We start from the raw sequence: 20,302 nt of genomic DNA, 5'->3' as shown, positions 1-20,302 counted from the left end.
GCCTTAATTGTACTTATAGACTTGTCGTTGCGTATTCTGCCTACCTACCTTTAACTTATCGGCCTTCTACATTGTTTCTCGAACTGGCACAGTTGAAAGTGCAGTTCGTGAAGCGATCACAAATCTCAGCACTGACTTCTCTCGGTCTTGTGTGCAGAGATACGTGCTCCCTTCAGTGTTTGATAAGCCAAACGACTCTGCGCTTTCTGATTGGAAGGTTCCAGCCTGCTGGCATCGAGTAAATGTTTTCACAGTAAAATTGCAAGATCCTGCTCTGCTCCGTAACGACTACGGACTTACTTGAAACACTGCGTCCATCGAGGCGGCGCAGTGGCGCAACTCCACTCATTTATTTTGCCTTCATCACTTGCATTCTATATCCCGAGGTGCAGGACCGCATCCCATAATTTATTCTCTAGTCCCCTGTCCTTGCTCAACCTTTTCTACTTTACAATAAAATTGCGAGGAAAAAGAAAGAAAAAGAACAGACAAGTAACAAAGGAGAAGAGCTCTGACCGGGCTGACTAGGCTGCCCCAAAAAGAAAGGTTATCACGCACCCATCACCGCAGATGTTTCTTTTACAAGCAAGCAGAGATATATCTGACTCTCTATTCGTCCCCCACTAAAGAATAAACTTGTATGAGCAGCGAGTCTGCGATGTTCGGCAACATGGCACACCTGCATGAACAGTCATACGTATGCTCATGGCACCCGTTTCTCCGTTATAATAAAGCGAATATCTCTTTAAGCCACACTCCACGCCTATAAGTTGTCCAACCGTGTCCCTTTCGCAACCAGATGCCTTGTAACAGCCAAATAATCCTCATTATTTATCTCGTGATAGAAAGTTAACGTATCTGACTCAAGCGACTGGCGTTTTCCACGTAAGAAAAAAAAACGTTATTACGTGAATTGAATGCATTCTTTGGTATTGCCCCTAGTGGACACATTTCACCTATAGCGCCACAGACTCCACCACGTAATCCCTGAAAGCAGACTTCTTACTTTACGAATAATTTTACTGTACATCAGGGGCTCGCACATTTATGCTCGTTTTTTTTTTTTTTTCATTCCATGTGAAAACAGTTCCAGCAGCTGCATCCTTCAGTACGGGCTACCGTTAACTGGCGCCTTTAAGGTAATCTATATACCTTGAAACCTGATGCAGAATGGCTGCTGACGTTTTATACCACGTTGTTTAGCCGTCGCAGCGTTTCTCATTGCTTACCTTTTCTTAATCTTTCTTTTTTGTTTATTTATTTCCTTATTTATTATGTTTATTCATTTATTTTTGCTTTAGCAGCGTGTCTGTAATACTGGCGTGAGTTTCCTGTGTAGCTGTAGACTTCTACGGCTATTCGCCAATTGGGCAAGGTACAGGCTGGTGCCGCTCACGAACAGAGACGACCCTCGCCGACCCTCCTCTGCCAAGGAAGGCAGACATTCAGCTGACTGAAAGCTGGCGCGCCCCAAGAAATGCTATCGGTTGTAGCAAATATGCTGAGTGGACAGTTTTCGCACAAGCTTCGTGGGTGGTGTCTAGTTCCAACGCGTTTCTAGCGTTTCGCGGCTGTTGTTATTCGTTTATCGTTCAGACCGGCGATGACTGTTTAGCGTGCGATAGTGCCGGCTCCGTGGGCTTATAAACGAGCCGTTCTGCGTTCGGCCCCGACAAGGAGGTTAGACCCAACGGGAACGAAGCGCCATGAAGACGACACTCTCTTGCTTCCTGCTCGTCGCTTTCCTAAGCATCGTCGGGGCCCAACCCAGCCAACTCCCCAGAAGCTGCAGTGAGTCGTGCGCCTTTTATAAGTTTACTATAAGTTATGCATTGTGATAGAAACGAAGTATATCTCCTAAAGCATGAGTCGTGCTTGCCTTGATCCAGAATGTGCCCTCATACACGGACTGGCGGACTAGCGACCCCGCGCTTTAATTCAGCCTTTTATGTCCTTCCCCTGGCCGTGTCAAAATAACTGCGCATTGGCAGCCCAAAAGTCTGTACTGCAGCGTTACGTCTCAACGCCACAAAGGCGTTAATTAGACGTTTGTCTCGAGGCAAACACCAACCCATCCGTCAGCGCCTATCCAGACGTCAACGTAGCGTGGACACCGACTGTTGACGGGTCCACAAAAGGCCACAACCCCCGTCACTATACCTGACAGCCTGAACTAACGATAAGGGTGGCCACCATTAAATGCTACCGAACAACGACGGCGATCTTGGATTAGTAGTTAATTAGATGTTTGCCATGAGGCTAACCCCCACCTATCCATTAGCACCTATCCAGACGCCAACGTAAGCGTGAACACTGACTATTGACGGGTCCACAAAAAGCCACTACGCCCCCCCCCCCCCCCCCCACCATTACTTGTGAGTCTGAACTAATTATGAAAGGGGGCCACCATCCAACGCTACCGAACGACAACAGCGACCTTGGATTCGCAGGCTGCTGTCCGACCGCTTATTCCATAGCTTCGGAGGCTGCGTTACTGCGGAGCGTTGCGAGCATGGGCGGGGTATCGCAACCGATTAGACGGCTGTGATTTACTGCTAGACAGTCTTCAGGTTCCCTAGTCGACTCGCCTAGGGAAGACGACGGTATCAAAAGCAAGTACTTTTTGTGTAGTGAGACAGAGGGTATACTGATGTGAACTTGGACGTTTAACTTGCTCCTGCATGGAGTGGGCTTACGTAACTGGAGCCATGTAACTAAGCCAATAAACCCTTCTTCCTTCATTCCTACAACCTGACGTAGCCGTCGATGGGCTTGGTAGATTCGTTGCCCTAACGCCACCCTAAGCCGCAACAACGGGCACCGACACTAACACCAGGTCCTGTCTCTCGTGATTTCAAGGGCGAAGAACACGGAGACAAGTGACGCATTATTCTCGCGAGATGTGACTTGCAATGGAAGATGTGCGACAAAAAGATAGAAATGCACGTTTCCGTTGGCAATCTCATACGCGAAAGAAGGCAACAACAACAAAAATTCACCACGAACAGCGTTCCAGTTTTATTTTTATTTGTTTTGTTCACAAACTTTCAAGACTAGCAGCGGAAATTTCGCGTTTTAGTGTGAAATGGCCTTTTCTGATGCTTCTATGACCCTAGAACTATATTATTGTTATTATTATTATTATTATTATTATTATTATTATTATTATTATTATTATTATTATTATTAATCCTTGCCAACAATGTTTCGCTAATCGCGAAGGAGCACCTGGCATCATCCATGATGCCAACCTCAAGTATACACGCTTTCAATTATAATTCAAAAAAAATATCCACACAAATTGAAAAACGCCTGTTTTGCTATTGCTAAACACTAATTCTCAAAACAAAACAAAATATGTCATAAAATTCCCAGCGCCGAATCGGGGAACAAAGGTTTGGTGCCACCTGCTTGTCATAACGACGTTGATTTGATTTCTTTATTCGACCAACTTGCAGGGTTGGACGACAACGGTCTCAAAGCTCTGATATCATGTATTAAGGAAGAAAGTGGAACTGAGGTACGTGCACTTCGCGCTTTCTTGTGGCCCTGAATTTGAATTTCCATCGCCCTGCTCGTCGTGCCGTAAGCAGAAAAGATGATCATGCCTATTCGTTATGACGAGGCAAAACAATCCGCTTGTAAAGCCTAGTGGTGGGCACATCGACCATCATAACTCGCATGAAAGAAGCAATCGCGTTCCATGAACGTGAGCGGTTTTCTTGTGTCTAAAGTCAGCTGTTCGGCTCGTACAGGTGGTTTGCATATCCAATTATAGAAGAGTTCGAGGCATGGCCTGTTTTATTACTAACTACGGCAGTTTCTGGACTGTGTCCTTTCTTTGACGCAGAAGAAGGATATCTGTGGAGTGAATTTCCTTTAATAAGTGAATAAACAATGATTTAGACGTTTCTGGTGACCATGTCCTTCGATGATCACTTAGTGTTTATCGTACTCTTTCTATGATTACTTCCTTTTCTTTTTTTTTCGCCAATTGATTTCTTATTTCAATGCAAAAACATACCTGTGTGGCTTGTCTCATATAAAGAGGAAACATATCTGACAAATATATCTGCAAATGAAATGTTTTTATTGGCTGTTCATCCTGTTCTATTACATTTCAACATTGCGTCTCAGTTTTTTATATTCTTCTTCTTCAACTGCGCCTACATCACCTGCACCCTAATTCCTCAACTTCTTGAATATGTCATCTCGCTTCAGAGTGTCTTTCCAGCACTTCTCAAGCCAACTTTATTCCTCATGTCCCGATCAATCTTTATCATCCTTCTGACATTGTAACTTTTGTTCATTTCCGTTATGTAGCTCAGTTAGCTTTTCCTCTTAAGCTTCGGCTCAACTATTCGTGAGAGTTACCGCTCCTCAGACAGAGCCATTTCTTATACTGTAACGTTCTTTGTAAGCCTCCATTTTCATCTCAGTATCCCTTCAGTCAGTGGAGCATTGTGAATGTTAAATTGATCGGGGCAACTGATTCATATCCACCCAAGTAGCTACGTAAATGCCACTAATGCTACGAACGTTGTTTATTCATATAGCCGCCACGGTGACTGAGTAGTTAAGTATATCTGCGGCTGGGAACGAGGTCGCCGGTTCAATTACCAGCCGCGCCGGTCGCATTTCGATGGCGACGGCCCAAAGGAAGAAAAAGAAAAACGGTAGATCGCGCACTCAGATTTACGTGCACGTTTAAGAAACCACAGTGGCAGAACTTAATCGGGGGTGCTATAATACACGGCGTCCCTAATAGCCCGAATTTGGCTTTGAGTCACTAGGCTCGATAATCGGAATGGTTTTGTCTACTGTTATGGTCCCGACAGCGTTACTACATTTTGGACCTTTTTTTCTCTCTTGTTCTTTCAACGGAGGGAGCATACGTTTAGTGTAGGCCTACCCAACGCGCACTCTTTGAAATAAATGTGAAGTGCCTCTTGACCCATTTTTCTTGTTTCTTATAAGTTGGAAATACGAAAATTGGCACCATCTTTAGCAACGCAGCGATGTTTATTACTTGCACTCCGGCAAGGCATCCACTCTTACAGCGAGAGTACAAAACCAATGACTACGTACTTTATTTTATAGGTCGTAGAAGAACGGTTGGGGCTGTTTATAAATATTACATTCATTGTCTTGTTCACGTTTTGATCCACCTTTAAAGGCATTCAGGAAACTAGATGATCGTCTTCTGAATGAACAGACAATACTAGCACACCGATCATCGGCTCAGGAGGCAGTGAAGGCACTTTTCAGCTTTCTGAGGACATCGGGCTTTTGCGAACGCCTTTGACTCCGTAGTCCTGTTCGTTGCACGTCTCTCTACCCTCTCTCTCTCTCGCTCTCTCCATTCTTTATATTCCCCTTCTCCCTTCCCCCAGCGCACGGTAGCCAACCGGTTTTTTGACTGGTTAACATCTCTGCCTTCGTTTTATCTCTCTTGCTCTCTCTCTATCTCTCTATTGATCCACCTGCCGAGTACGCATCACTCAGAAAGTTGTAATAGATCTAACTTAAGTTGGAGGACGTCCTCCGGGTTAATCATTTGAGAAGCGAAGCTTTCTTCGCACCCATTCCCCCCTTTTTGCGGGGGCGGGCTGCTGACTTGCACGACGGATCACGAAGTGTCAAAGGCTCGAACTATCCTCGTTGGCCTGTGGTAGCTGTAGTTAGCTTTATTAGCCTCTGTATGTCATTCTGTCATGTATCGATAGGATGAAGCGGTTCCAGAGATTGTGCAAAACGAGGCTGCCCGGGACAACCATGGTCAGTATACACCGAGCGCAGACGTAAGAGGCGTGTTGATCGCTTCGTCCTGAAACGCCAAGAGGAGCAGTGTCGACATGCAGTGAATAATAACTTCGAACGCAAGTGAACACAGTCGTAAACGCGAAGCCGGGGGATGAGTCAGCACCTGAACTGGCCTGTGTGTAGTGTTATGTGTGAAAACAAGTACGTAAGGGGGGCACTTAACCCCCCACTCTCAGGAATGGAAGGGGGGGGGGCAAAGTAGGTCATTTTACCCTCCCCCGCCACCCCCCACTTTTGAAACCCGGGAATATATGCGCCTAGAGTCCCAACCAAGATCACTCAGGTCTACAGAAAGTGAACTGAAGCACCGATAATGGCGGTCTGGCCTCTCCACCAGCTGCACGTGGAGTCTCGGCCACATTGTTTCTTCAGCGCGCTCATCACTGGTATTTATATAGCACACAGTGTCTACTCGGTAACAGTCCGTAAATTTCCCCATCTCTGCAAGTCGGCAGTAGTCTTTCAAGTCTTGAGCTAGACATTGATTTGGGCTACTTGGTCTGTCAATAGTGTAAATGAACCTCAATAGTGAAATTGAGGTTCCCAGAACTTTCAAGACTGCTTTCACTTATTTGGTCGTGAAATGTGTTCTCGTGGTGAAACTGGGGCAGCACGAAGCGTTCGCTTCTCGCTGCCAGCGGTCTTCGTCACGTGAGCGTTGTGACAGCGAGTGCTTGTGGTCATCGAGTGAGATAGGTTTATAGTTGCCTGTACGGGCGTGTGACCATGCTTGTCATAGGTGTATCTACTGGTTAGGGGGGAGGGGTACCCCTCCCCCCACAATAAGAATTGAAAAGGAAAAGTAGGCCATTTATCAGCCCCCCCCCCCCCCCCCTACGCACACACACTTGTGAAAGTGGGCACTGTCAGCTGCACACTGCACAAATATAACAAAACAACAGCTGATGCCAACTTTTCTCTCAGAATTGGGCTCACATAGTTACGATTTATTTATTACGTGTCCCCTGATTTCGGGCCTCACTTCCACGTGCGTTACTCGGTATTTTGCGGTGCATGACGCCTGCGGGAGGTGCCTTGCAAGCCTGCATTGTTGAGAAAGCTATCGCTAGGCTGTCCGAAACAAGTTTAGTCTACCATCATTTCCATCACCCCGTGTTTGTTGTGGACGTCTAACCTAACCATATTTGAAAACACAAAATTAAATTTGCTTTTATAATTTACCGGTATTTTATAAGTGTTACCATTTTAGCGATTTTAAACCTAGATTTAGTGACTTTTTTGTCTGTGAACGCCTAAATTTGCTATTTAGCAATCAGTGATTTTTTTGTGACGAATGAGCAGTTAGTGATATTTTGACAACTTATAAGTTAGAAAGATTGCTTGGAAAATGGCCTTCGAGAGCGCGCTTTGATATTCAAAAGCCACATGCAAGTGGCCGAAGCTCGTTGTTCGAGGCATAGGCTCCGTGACCATGATGAACCAACGGTTACCTTCACATTGTGATAGTGCATCACAGCACAGTGGTCACAATAGCCTTGACATTGTGGTCACAAAATTGAAGTTTATTTGTTATTTACAATACCTATTGAACATAAATATAATTGAATATTACAAAACTTATGTGAACCCGCATCGTTTAAACGCTGAGGGTTCAGCGGTGTCACTAAATCCATTCGATTGGTAGACGCTTGGCAAGCGGGTCTTATAATTAATTTACCAAAACCAAGTGGAATAAGTTTTCTGCTCAGATTTCGAACACAGCAGATGAATAAGACGTATCGACTGCGTAAAAGCGTGAATATCGGAACGGCTTAGCTCGTTCACGCGCGACTGAACAAATCGCCTTCCGTTTCTCACGCCTTTCGGACCAATCAGAACTTCACGGTGGCTTTCAGCTAGATCAAGGGCGAAAATATGGTATTTAACCTGTACAAAGCTCGGGTAATTGTCATTGTCATATTAACAACATGCGGCCAAGTGCGTTCCACAGAATACAGTTCTGCTACCACGAATGTTGACGAGCACAAGAAATTTGACGATAATATGCAGACTAAATGCATGCCAGGAAGACTACGTTGCTTGTGTTCTTTTGAATCGTGCTGTATTTGTATCCTTCCAATCTGAAGAGAATGAATCATTTGAGCTGTCATGATCTAGTATGTAAATACTAGAGGCAGGCGATCGAATATCGCCTTTTTCAAATACGAATCGAATACGAATAGTAAGCATCGAATATCGAATAGACAAACGCAGACGCACACATTTACAGCAGGAATGTTTGTCTCAGTATGATTAGGAACACACTTGCACTGAATAGACAGTCAGCTATCACGCACAATTAAGATCGTTTTAAACACAAGATCACAACAGTCATGAAAGGAACTACCCGAATAGCCGCTTGACACCTTTAAGCCTGGTGGCAAACAAGCTTTCTAAGAATGACAGGCATTCGAAACTGACCAACTTTTCAAAAACCCATAATAAATAGTTGCTGAAAAAAATATCAGAAGTTATGGAAAAGCAAAATAAAAGGCTAAGGAGGTATTTGCGTGCCCTAGACAGAATACATAGCCTGTAACGCCTGTAACGCCTGTATAGCCTGTAACGTAAGAGATAAAACTGCTACATGACTAGGCTGGAAGAAAGATTAATTGGTAGGCCATAATCACAATATAGCCGATTGTCACGTATTTGACGAAAAGAAGGGGAACCAAGAGGCCCAGTTTTGTAAAAGCGCTCGTACGTATTTTTTAGTCAGAACCATATGAAAACAACAGATAATGAAGAAACGGGAAGCATAGGGTAAATTAGTTGTAGTTTCTCATTGAAGTGCAAAAATGAGAAGCTAATGGGAAATGTACGAAAACTGAAATTGGGGGGGGGGGGGGGGGCGCTTACTGTGAGAGTCAAATCCACAATCTCTGCATTACGCGTGCGTTGCACTACATATTGTGCTACGGCGACGACGACAGTTCCCACGTTCATGCAGTCTTAGGTATCCAGTATCTATACAAGATCTAATCAAAGGAGTGTTAAGCAGTGCAAAACTTCCACCACAAAAAATTTTTAATTATGAGATTTTACGTGCCAAAACCACGATCTGATTATGAGGCACGCCGTGGTGTCCGCGGACTCCGGAAATTTGGACCACCTGGGTTCTTTAACGCGCTCCTAAATCTAAGCACACAAGTGTTTTGGCATTTGGCCCCCATCTAAATGCTGCCGCCGTGGCCGGGATTCGATCCCGCGACCTCGTGCTTAGCAGCCCAACACCATAGCCGCTAATCAACCACGGCGGGTCCCGAAAAATGGAAAACAAAGCTTGTATTACCGATTTGGTTTCTGCATTGCGTTGAAAACATTGTCGCTGTTTCACTTTCGATAATTATAATTTGCGATACCTTATTCAGCAGGTGAAGGACAGTAACCCGGTTTGAACAGTCGTTTGTTGGGAAATATTTGGTTAGTTGTTATATTGGAAAATATCGAATAGTTCATTTTCGAATACGAATAAAAAATTACACACCAACTATTCGTATTCGGAACTTAGATATTCGCCTATCCTATAGTAAATACATTACTAAACCTCTATACTATGTTGGCAAATCCAGCATTTTCCTTCAGTTCCACGAACGTCAGACCAACATGACACGTCTAGGTAAATTATTTACTTCATGCTAGCTTATACTATTCAAAATACCTACATTCTTAAATTCCGCTTCACAGTTATAGCGAGAGTTTTATTGACTTTATTTGTCTAACTTCAGTGACACGCTTCCTAAAATGTTGACAACACTAGACTGTAACGATTCATAATGTACGATTGAAAACTAGATCTATCGATGACAAGGATAACTCTAACTGATCCATTTTTCAGCCTTTTTTATTGCAATGGCAATAGGGTAATCCGCAAGGGAGGCGAACATTACAGTGTACGTGCCACCTGGGCCCGCTTTGAGTATGCATTCTCTGCCCAGTCGTGAACGTGAACCTCCAATGAATATTTTCCAGCAAATTAACATGTCATTAACACATTAAATTAAAGCACGTGTCATCGTTTATTGGTCTGTGGCCGCTAACCTGAACTCCGCTCCCCTTGAAAGGCGCCCTCAGTGTCGGGCCTTGTGGTAAAGCATACGAAAAACAAACATGTACTGCAGAAGTCAAAGGGTAAATTACATGCAGGGTAGTGCAGCTGCCGTTGTTGTCGAGGGGCGTCAATGTGGACAGAGTAGCGGCGACAGAGCGGTCCCAGGTGGCACACGCACTGCGAGGATCCATTTGCAATATATATATATATATATATATATATATATATATATATATATCTGTGGAGAGAGAGGGAGAGAGAGAGGGGGGGTTGACTTTCCCCAAACTCGAAAGATTGTTGGTACGCTACTGCACGGAAGGCTTCGGCAGACCTAGCAAAGATATCCGTACAAATTCCTTATTTGTAATAAAGATTATTATTATTATTATTTTATTATTATCATTATTATTATTCGCGTTCGCGAACAGTCATCAAGCAATACGAAAGAAGATATCTCTCTACTTAGTGGCGACGGCCAACCTGTCCCTGACGTCGCGGCCACCTTCGCCCTGCACTTCGGGTCTGCGTACGGTGAAGATTACAGCTATGGAGTTAGTGAGCTTTCCAATCACCCACCCTGGATTCAAGTCTATTGGTCTCAGAGGAACTTGTCTTTAAGAGCATAAAACGCTTAAAACCGTCTTTTTCGTGTGTTCCTGATAACATTCCACCTGGTTTGATTAAGACTTACGGGTCATTGCTTGTTCCAGTGCCTACTTGTATGTTTAATTCTGCTTTAACGACGAACACATTCCCAAAGGCTTGTAAAACAGCGCAGGTCGTTCCCTTCTTTAAGTCAGTGGTAAAAACTGCTGCGAGTAACTACAGGCCTATTTCTCTCCTATGCGCAGCATCTAAGTTATTCGACTTAACTCTGCACTGAATAATTTCATCCTCTATAAAAATGCTATCATTGCTCAGCAGCATGGTTTCATATCGGGATGCTCCACAACTACCAACATTGTTACCTTCATGATGCATGACTCTCAAGCAGTGTATAAGAATGAACAGCTGGATGTCATTTATTTTGTCCTCAATAAGCCGTTTGATGTCGTATGCCACAAAATATTCCTTAAAAAGTTGTCACAACTTGATCTGCACCACTCTATCGCAGCGCTGATAAGAAGCTACCTACGCGACCGGTACTGCTACGTTAGCGTAAATGGTCAGACGTGAGAACTTTATGCGGTTGCAAGTGGAGTTACTCAAGGGTCTGTCCTGGGCCCTTTCTTTTCTCGCTGTTTATTAACGATGTTTCGACAGTCATTCAAAACTCTTCAGTGTTTTTTTTTTATTGAAGTGAATATTAGGAGAGGTTGGCGCCTTTATGGTGGTACCGGCTACTCCTTGTCACTTGGCAAAGGAAACAATTTTGCGTAAAAAGGGAGAATAGTGACACGAAATATGGCACTCAGTAGAACACTGGATGAATAAAAAATATACAGTCCAACAGTACATCAGTCGCAAAGTTCTGTGCATTAGTTCAGTCCACGTACGCATATATAAAGTCAGATATTTTGTACAGCCAAAACACACAACACATGTAATGCACTGCAAGTACAGAACAGAATTATACATATTTTGTTATATGCTGATAACGCGAAACTTTTCAAAGCGGTAAAAAATGTTAATGATTGTGCTGCTCTTCAGAAGGACATTGCAACTTTTGCGTCATGGTGCGCTGAAAACAAGCTGGTCGTAAATGCATCAAAAACAAAACTTGTAAGCTTTACGTGGAACACGACTTTTAGCGTTAAAAACATTCTCCTGCCAAAAGCTCAGGGAACGAAGGACCTTGGAGTGTGCTTCGATAGCTCTGAGTTTTTCGCTCCACGCTCAACAGATGAGGTAGCATACACTCCGAACGATCGGCACAGTATGTCGGGTGACGAGAGACTTCAAACAACCTGGGCCATTTGTAACTTTATATAAGCGCGTATGCCCTCCAGTTCTTGACTACGCCTCCGTGGTTTGGGGCAGCACTTGTAGGTCAAATTCTGAACTTCTCGAAAATGTGCAAAAAAAAGTTAACATCTATATTGAAACATCGATTCTGTCAAAAGCCTTCCATCTCCATAGAGCTAACACAGACACTCACGTTACCTACCCTCACCTGCGGACGCAATAAATCGGATGTTCTTTTCTTCACAAATTAATACACGGAAAAATATGCTCTTCGCACTTGCTTTCTAATGTGCGCTTTTACATTCCGCAGAAAGGCACAAGGAAACAGAGCGCCTTTCGGCCTTCAGGTTTTTGTGACCCTCTATCTAGAGTGCAGGCGACATATAACGTACATTCAGGGTGCCTGGATGTCTTCATGCCTAAGTTTAATATTTTCCTGAAAGGAGTTGCAGAGGTATTTCAATACCTGAACAAAAACTCATATCTTTTGTGTGTTCCGTTATTCTGTAATCGTCTTTTCTGTTTCTGCACTTTTGCTTTGTATTCTCTTCGTGTACACATTTTATGCCCTGATAAAATCTGTATTCGCGAAGTTATTATTCTTTTTTCTTATGAGTGCGCGCATGTGTATGTGTGTATGTGTGTGTGAGCTTGCATTGTTCTTCATTCGCATTGTTTTGCCGAGTGCGCCAGCACCAACACCCTCGAGGTTGTTCCTGGGCACTTTAATAAACACCTTTGATTATTATTATTATTATTATTATTATTATTATTATTATTATTATTATTATTATTATTATTATTATTATTATTATTATTATTATTATTATTATTATTATTATTATTATTATTATTATTATAGGTGACGACCAAGCTAAACGCTATCGGAAAGGTTTTGCACTGCGGTGAGGACTTAGAATGCGGAATCAAGAAAGTGTGCACGGAATTCAATGGTTCTCTGGTAAGTGTGAGTCGGGATTCTCAAAGATATGCTTACTACACGTAAGCGTGCTTGCGTGTATTGCGTGCTTGCTTCTTTTTCTACTCTTTAGTTATATTGCGTTACACGTCAAGACAGCGAAAGTTCGATGTCCTTGTGCGACTAGAATTAACATCCTGAAGTGCAGAAGAATGTCCTGCATCTTGCATGGTGTTCCTAACCGTGGCGCCCTAGTGTCCCAGTTTTAAACCTCAACGTTGTTCAGGCATGACCGCCTGCATTTGTTTTCGTTTACGGAAGTAGCTGTTCATCGGCTCGTTCATCTGAAGATCTGAAGAAATCAACTCACGCTCCAGCTTACGTAGCTGAAGGATTTCTTCAGCTACGTTCGTCGCGCAACATTTCTCACAGTTTTTAAAGTGACAAAACAGAGAAAATTATTTGAGCTGGGCTAGTAAAATACTCTTCTACAATACGAAAAATTCCCCCCTTACCGCGAAAAGATGCATAAGCGAAAGGCTTGTGGCGACACCGTCTGGAAATTCCCGCATCAGCTAGCCATGACGCCATGGATATTGGCTCTGTCTGCTCTGGCCTAGCTAAAACGACCGGTAAAAATGGACTGCATTGTATTCTAAAGGGGCCAGAGATTGAACTTCGATCGTTTCAAGAACTTTTACTGAACCACAACGGCCAAAATGCAAAAGAAAGAAATAGATCTTTCTTTTTGCAATCCGTGACGTCACAATGACGCACTGGCCCCGATGTTTTGGTGCGAAATTCAAAAATAGCATTTTGACCATAACTTTTTTTTAAATAATCAACCAAGTACCACGAAATCAATGCAAGAAGGATTATTCAAAGATACTGATTCGGTGTTTCTCCTTAGTGTCCCTTTAAATTACCGCTTGCCAAATAAACTAAAACGTTCGCTCCAAATGGTATACAAAACGTGTCAGGCAAGGGGAGCAAGGCGAATGCATTGTATCGCTCATCCAAGGGACACCACGCCGAGCTGCATGATAGAGGCATCATTGGAGATGATTCACGCGCAAGTGTTGGCGCAGAGTACGCGTAGTGTTCCTCTGCTTTTCGCAGATGGCGCTGCGGTGAGAATCACCTCGGCCTTTTGTGTCGAGCCGTAGCGATTGACTGTAGAAAAATAATGTACGTACATTTAGGAGGCCCGTCGTTAGATTGCTTCAGAATAGTTTTGGCAAGGAAACATAAACGCCTTACGTTCCTAAATAAATAGTCTTGTCACCAGTGCACATGCTCCGTACGCTCTTGGGGTTTCTGTGGTTTACGAATGCTCATACGTTATTCGTGGGCTAAGAAATGGCTTTGCCAAACATGGCGGCACCCGTGGATCCCACTTCAGTGCGAATTGTCCTGATACGTGCGCTCTCGGTATAGTTGAACCGAAATAAGTGGTTAATTATAACCATTCTCTAGCTTCCTCTAAACTCACTCGACTCGCAAGTTATGAGAGACTGCGGGGCCGAATTTCGAGCTGGTTCGGCAATTATGGCCTCCGTAGGCCTGATGAGGCGGGTCAACAAAGGGAGGGCACGAGGTGTACTAATTAATTGCCTTAGTTTGTACACGTTTAGCACGAAGCACCAGGTGGCGCCCTATCCGGTCACGTGTTTGCATCTCCGTATACGTTAAAAAAAAACGCGAACTGTTGAGTCCCGCAAGTGCTTGCGCATAACAATTTAATTAATTAATTTAATTATGGGGTTTTACGTGCCAAAACCACTTTCTGATTATGAGGCACGCCGTAGTGGGGGACTCCGGAAATTTCGACCACCTGGGGTTCTTTAACGTGCACCTAAATCTAAGTACACGGGTGTTTTCGCATTTCGCCCCCATCGAAATGCGGCCGCCGTGGCCGGGATTCGATCCCGCGACCTCGTGCTCAGCAGCCTAACACCATAGTCACTGAGCAACCACGGCGGGTCTTGCGCATAACAGATGCAAGGCGCCGAAGCCTATACTGTCTTTTAGCTCTCCCGACCGCAAGAAGCCTTCGAGCGAGGTAAACGAGGCACAGAGCGCGCGTGACCGCGTGCCACGTGGTCATGAAATCCAAATTCACAGGTGCAGCGATCGAAGAGAACGCACCCGTGGTAGCAGTGCCGCAAAATGTCCCTGGGCTTGTTGACAATTATCTCGAGAGCGCGAAACCGCAGGTACGTGCACAAATGAAAATATAAAACAAGGTATACGGCTGCGCCTGGACATGTTTCCCGCTGTCGAGTTAGTTGTCAACAAGCCCAGGGACGTTTTGCGGAACTGCTACCACAGGTGCGTTCTCTTCGATAGCTGCACCTGTGAATTTCGATTTCAGAACCACGTGGCACGCAGTCACGCACGTTCTGTGCCTCGCTTACGTCGCTCGAAGGCTGCTCGAAAAAAGAGCAGAAAAAGCAGGCACCAAGGGTGCGATCTTGTACGCGTTCCAAAATAGAACGGAGGCGGTTCGTTCCACCGAGCCAAATACGATTCGTCAATTTGAACCGTGCCGAACGCCATGACGTCAATTGTGACGTGATATCTGCTGTCAATGATTCCGTGTCGTCTGCTATCGGACGAACGGAACGGAACATACCGCCTATTTCGTGATGTAAAGAACGAACCGCCTCCGTTCTATTTTGGAACGCGTACAAGATCGCACCCCAAAGCAACCAGTAGGTAAACTCTCCCAAGTAACAAAAGACCTAATAAAAAAAACGACAAAGACTGAAAGTGTTGAACTCAAGGGATCAGATAGAATTCCCGGAGCTGACAAAACTGATCAACAAAAAGAAAATAAAGGATATTCGAAATTATAGTGTGAGAAAGACTGATCATGCAGTAAAAAATGGATGCAGCATGAAATCAGTGAGCAGGAAACTTGGCACAGAACAAACCAAAGTGTATGCACTGAAAGATAAGCAGGGTAATACCATCAACAATTTCGAAGGTATAGTAAAAGCAGCGGAATAATTCTATACTGATCTGTACAGTACCCAGAGTAGCCACGCTGCGTCCATTCTAAGTAGTAACGAACAGGTTACAGAGGCTCCTTCTATAACTAGCGATGAAGTTATGAGGGTCTTGCAAGACATGAACTGGGGAAAAGCGGCAGGAGAAGACGGAATAACAGTGGATTTAATCAAAGATGGAAGATACATTATGCTTGAAAAGCTTGCGGCCCTTTATACGAAATGTCTCACGACTTCAAGTGTTCCAGAGAACTGGAAGAATGCCAACATTATACTAATCCACAAAAGGGCAGACGTTAAAGAATTCAAAAATTATAGGCCCATTAGCTTACTTCCAATATTGTTTAAAATATTCACCAAGATAATTTCCAACAGAATAAGGGAAACACTTGACTTCAGTCAACCAAGGGAACAGGCTCACTTCAGGATGGGATACTTTACAATGGATCACATTGATGTCATCAATATGGGAATCGAAAAATTTGCAGAGTACAATCAACCTCTCTATATGGCTTTCACGGATTATGAAAAGGATTTGATTCACTAGAGATACCGGCAGTCATAGAGGCCAGGGATTACGTAATCAAAGAGTACAGGAGACATACGGAAATATATTGGAAAATATCTACAAAGATTCCACAGCTAGCTTGATTCTCCCCAAGAACAACAGAGAGATACTCATATAGAAAGTGATCAGGCAAGCAGACACAATCTCTCCAGTGCTGTTCACTGCATGCTTGGAAGAAGTATTCAAGCTATTAAACTGGGAAGGCTTAGGAGGGAGGATCAATGGCAAATATCTCAGCAACCTTCGGTTTGCAGATGACATGACCTGTTCAGCAACACTGGGGACAAATTGCAACAAATGATTGAGAACATTAACAGAGAAAGTGTAAGAGTGGGGTTGAAGATTAATATGCAGAAGACGAAGAGAATGTTCAATAGTCTTTCAAGGGAGCAAGAGTTCGTGATCGCCAGTCATCCTCTAGAGTCTGTGAAGGAGTACGTTTACCTAGTTCAATTACTCACAGGGGACCCTGTTCATGAGAAGGAAACTTACAAAAGTATAAAAATGGGTTGGAGCGGGCACACGGCAGACAGTGCCAGATCCTGACTGGAACCTTACCACTATCAATGAAAAGAAAGGTGTACAATGAATGCATTCTACCGGTGCTAACATATGGGGCAGAAACTTGGAGGTTGACAAAGAAACTCGAGAACAAGTAAAGGACCACACAAAGAGCGATGGAACGAAGAATGTTAGGCGTAACGTTAAAACACGGAAAAAGAGCGGTGTGGATCAGAGAGCAAACGGTGATAGCCGATATTCTAATTGACATTAAGAGGGAAAAAATGGAGCTGGGCAAGCGATGTAATGGGTAGGTTAGATAACCGGTGGACCATTAGGGTTACATAATGGTTGCCAAGAGAAGGGAAGCGCAGTCGAGGACGGCAGAAGACTTGGTGGGGTGATCAGATTAAGAAATTCCCAGGCGCAAGTTGGAATCGGTTGGCACAGGACAGGGGAAGGTGGAGATCGCAGGGAGAGGCTTTCATCCTGCAGTGGACATAAAGGATGATGATGATGATGATCGTACGTTTGCGGGTCGTGCAGTAACTCGTGGTACAGTTGCGGGTGGGCTGCAAGGGCTCAACGAGATTCTGGATCAGAACACGCAAAGCATGAAGTAAAACGCGTCATATGCTGCTATACAGGCGTTCCATATGGCGTCCGAGAAAAAGCATGAGAGTTATTCCAATTGGCTAAGCTCCATTCACAACCAACTACTGCTACTACTACTATTACAAAAATCACCGTGTTAGGAATATAGAAACGAGCAGAAAACATAAGTTACGACTGTACAGCTCTTAAAACTAAAAAAAAAAAACAAAAAAAAATGGTATTTAGATCTAACGGGTACCGCGTGAACGTACTCATCTATATGCACAGCTGCCATGTTTCAAAGTCACTTTTTTCAATCGCTTGCAGGAAAAAGGAGCGCAAGGAGCTCTCCCGGTAAGTCACTGAAATGTTTTTTTACACATTTACTTGTGCGATACAGTGCAATAAACTAAGCTTATTGGGCTATTCCAGATGGTTCTAAACGAGGCAGCCGATAGTATATAAAGTAAACGAAGATATTTTGTTTCTGTTACTAAAATCCACATAAACAGTATGTCCCAGATAATACAAACCAGAAGCAGAATGTCAAAAAAAAGAAAAGAAAAACTTTTTGTTGCCACTGGCCGACCGCCTCCACTAATAATCGGTCCAATATTATCACTGTGGGCATCTGCTCTTACGAACAGTTCTTTATAACATAAGAACGTTTTTTGTATATACGGTCCGTTTTTCATTGTTTTCTTTGTTTAATCGAAGCCTTCTGTGCGTTCAAAGCAAACATATAACTAGTTAGCTCTAACCTGAAAAAGCCTTCGGTACTATACTCGCGCCGTTATCAATTGATTATTAACCAATTAGGTTTTCATGGTCAGCTCTACAGCCACTACGCCAACGCTAGGTATCTACAGCACATTTGGCCACGTCAGCTTCAATCTTTTGAGGCACCTTATGTTCTGCGTGGCTGCTTTCCTGCACGTGACGAAAAAGAACAAGGTTCATCCAGTCTTCCGCTTGCGCGCCGCGACAGTGCAGCTTTCGAAGACGCTGCGAACGAATTCTGCCATATATCGCAATGACAAGCCTCGCCCACAAATATGGCATGTGTCCTTTATTTGAGTCGGCCGTTGCATTCTCGCCGCAGTTTACGTCGGCCCCTCGAGTTTCCTACAAAAATTACTCGAGGTAATTATGGCATTATAGCGCCTATATGTGAACTGCAAGCATGACGGTTGAGCCAGCGTGGGACTTCTGGGTAGTCGATGGAGTTTGCCTAATTTTTGTGCTTTTGGCTTCGGACCTTTCTGTGGCGTTATTTATTGCGAGTTATCTTACTAAATTTCCACAAATCATAGAAAGAAAGAGCGGCTCTATTAAGGAATCCTGGAAAGGTTCGCATGCCCGCCATGGGTTCACCTGTGCGGGAAGCCTTTGGATGTAGTATGACGACGCTCGCAAACACCGCATCCGCTCCGCATTAGGGGCCACCAGCTCAGCAAATTTATAACAACCAGCAACAACAAAAATGTGCGCTTGCAGGAATCCAGTGATTCATTGTTTTGTTTGGACGGGCATGTTTTTTTGCGCATATAAACACTGAACCAACACGCTCTCTTCTCTTTTTAGCAAAAGGCAGTTCAGAGAAGGAAATAATCACGAAGTTTCAGAGTGCTACGCATCTGCGCTTTGTTTTGAGTATGAAAGTGTGAAACGCTCATTTGCGTTTTAGCTTCGTACTTTTCTGACTCATTTATATTAGTTCATCTCAGTTTAGTTGTTCTTATCTGTCTCTTCAGTTGCACTGTACCTTTCTCTGTTATGAGCTCCGTCGCAGATGAAAACACACGTACTTATTATTTCCCATTCTTCTTTTTTTCTTCCTTTATTTTCGAAGACGCGAGGCTCTAGCGGTCGCTCCTTTTGCGTTAGGTTACGTGCCCTACGGCGCTGGAATTCTGCATGCAGCCAGCATTTCAGTGGGGCGTAGTATTTCTGGTCTAAAATAAAGCACATATCTTACGTATAAATTCCAGACTTCGTTGCGCGGGCCATACTGGAATTGGGAGGTATCCCGAATCCTGCTTCCCGTAAAATTTTCGTGCAACCTTTAGTACACAAACAGCTTCTAAAGGAAACTATGGCAAGAGGTCAACAGGGGACCTTCTTTTTTTTTTACGAGTGATCTTGTTGCACAGAACCCGTGCTCTTCCTTTCAGTTGCCTTACTTGCTACATGAGCCGGCTACACAACGCAGTTTAAATTTCAGGGCTAGAATTCCTGTATAACAACATTTGTGCGTGAGGGCTGCATAATTGACTTGCCGCGCAAGACAACGGCCGCCACCCTCCTTCCGCTCCCTTCCTCTGGTCATAAAATACGAGTGCTTATGGAATTAGGGAAGCAAGATAAGGAAAAGTCCCCAGAAAATAGAAGAGCATCAAACATGCACTCCACTATGCCAAACGATGATTCCTCTCTTTTTCGCCGTTTCAGAAAGAAGACTTAGAGAAAATACGTGAGATCTTCAATGTGTGCCTCGATAAACATTAAAATGGCCTATGAAGACGTCTTCCACGAAAGGAAATGCCACAATAAAATTGCTTTCACCATGTAGCAACAAGAAAAACTTTGCCCATATGAAACCCTTCATTGGGATCCGCCGAGTTTTTTTCGTTACTATGAAAACTGTTTCCTGCCTTTTCTTGGAAGTGTTGGTATTTCTCTTTTAGCATGAATAAATAGGGACAGAGAGAAGAGACCTGAGGCTCAGATTTGTCATTTTTTGTCACTCGCACAAGTTATCCTCATTGTGATGAAAGCAGCTTTCTTGCAGGAGCACGGCGCATTGTTTTTAGTATTGCTTACTTACGGTGCTTAGCTCTAGCACTTTGGACCCCGCCACATGAGCCGTGTGTAGTGGCTAACCCGATCAGAAACCACTCTAGACAATAAAAAAAAAAAAAAGGACAGCA

General features: G+C 43.9%; 1 protein-coding gene across 1 annotated transcript; it reads left to right on the top strand.

The window, feature by feature from the left end:
- Positions 1-377: 377 nt before the first annotated feature.
- LOC129380882 (uncharacterized) lies at positions 378-20,094 on the top strand. The gene is made up of 5 exons (XM_055063053.2): positions 378-1,791; positions 3,459-3,520; positions 12,642-12,740; positions 17,700-17,726; positions 19,824-20,094. Exons 1-5 carry the CDS (start codon positions 1,707-1,709, stop codon positions 19,878-19,880), a joined length of 330 nt encoding a protein of 109 aa, XP_054919028.1. The 5' UTR covers positions 378-1,706; the 3' UTR covers positions 19,881-20,094.
- Positions 20,095-20,302: the final 208 nt, after the last annotated feature.

This window comes from Dermacentor andersoni, chromosome 1 (genome assembly GCF_023375885.2).
Source record: "Dermacentor andersoni chromosome 1, qqDerAnde1_hic_scaffold, whole genome shotgun sequence".
In the NCBI taxonomy this organism is placed as follows: domain Eukaryota; kingdom Metazoa; phylum Arthropoda; class Arachnida; order Ixodida; family Ixodidae; genus Dermacentor; species Dermacentor andersoni.
The sequence above is the reverse complement of the archived record's forward strand: the minus strand, read 5'-3'. Positions and strand labels throughout refer to the sequence as shown.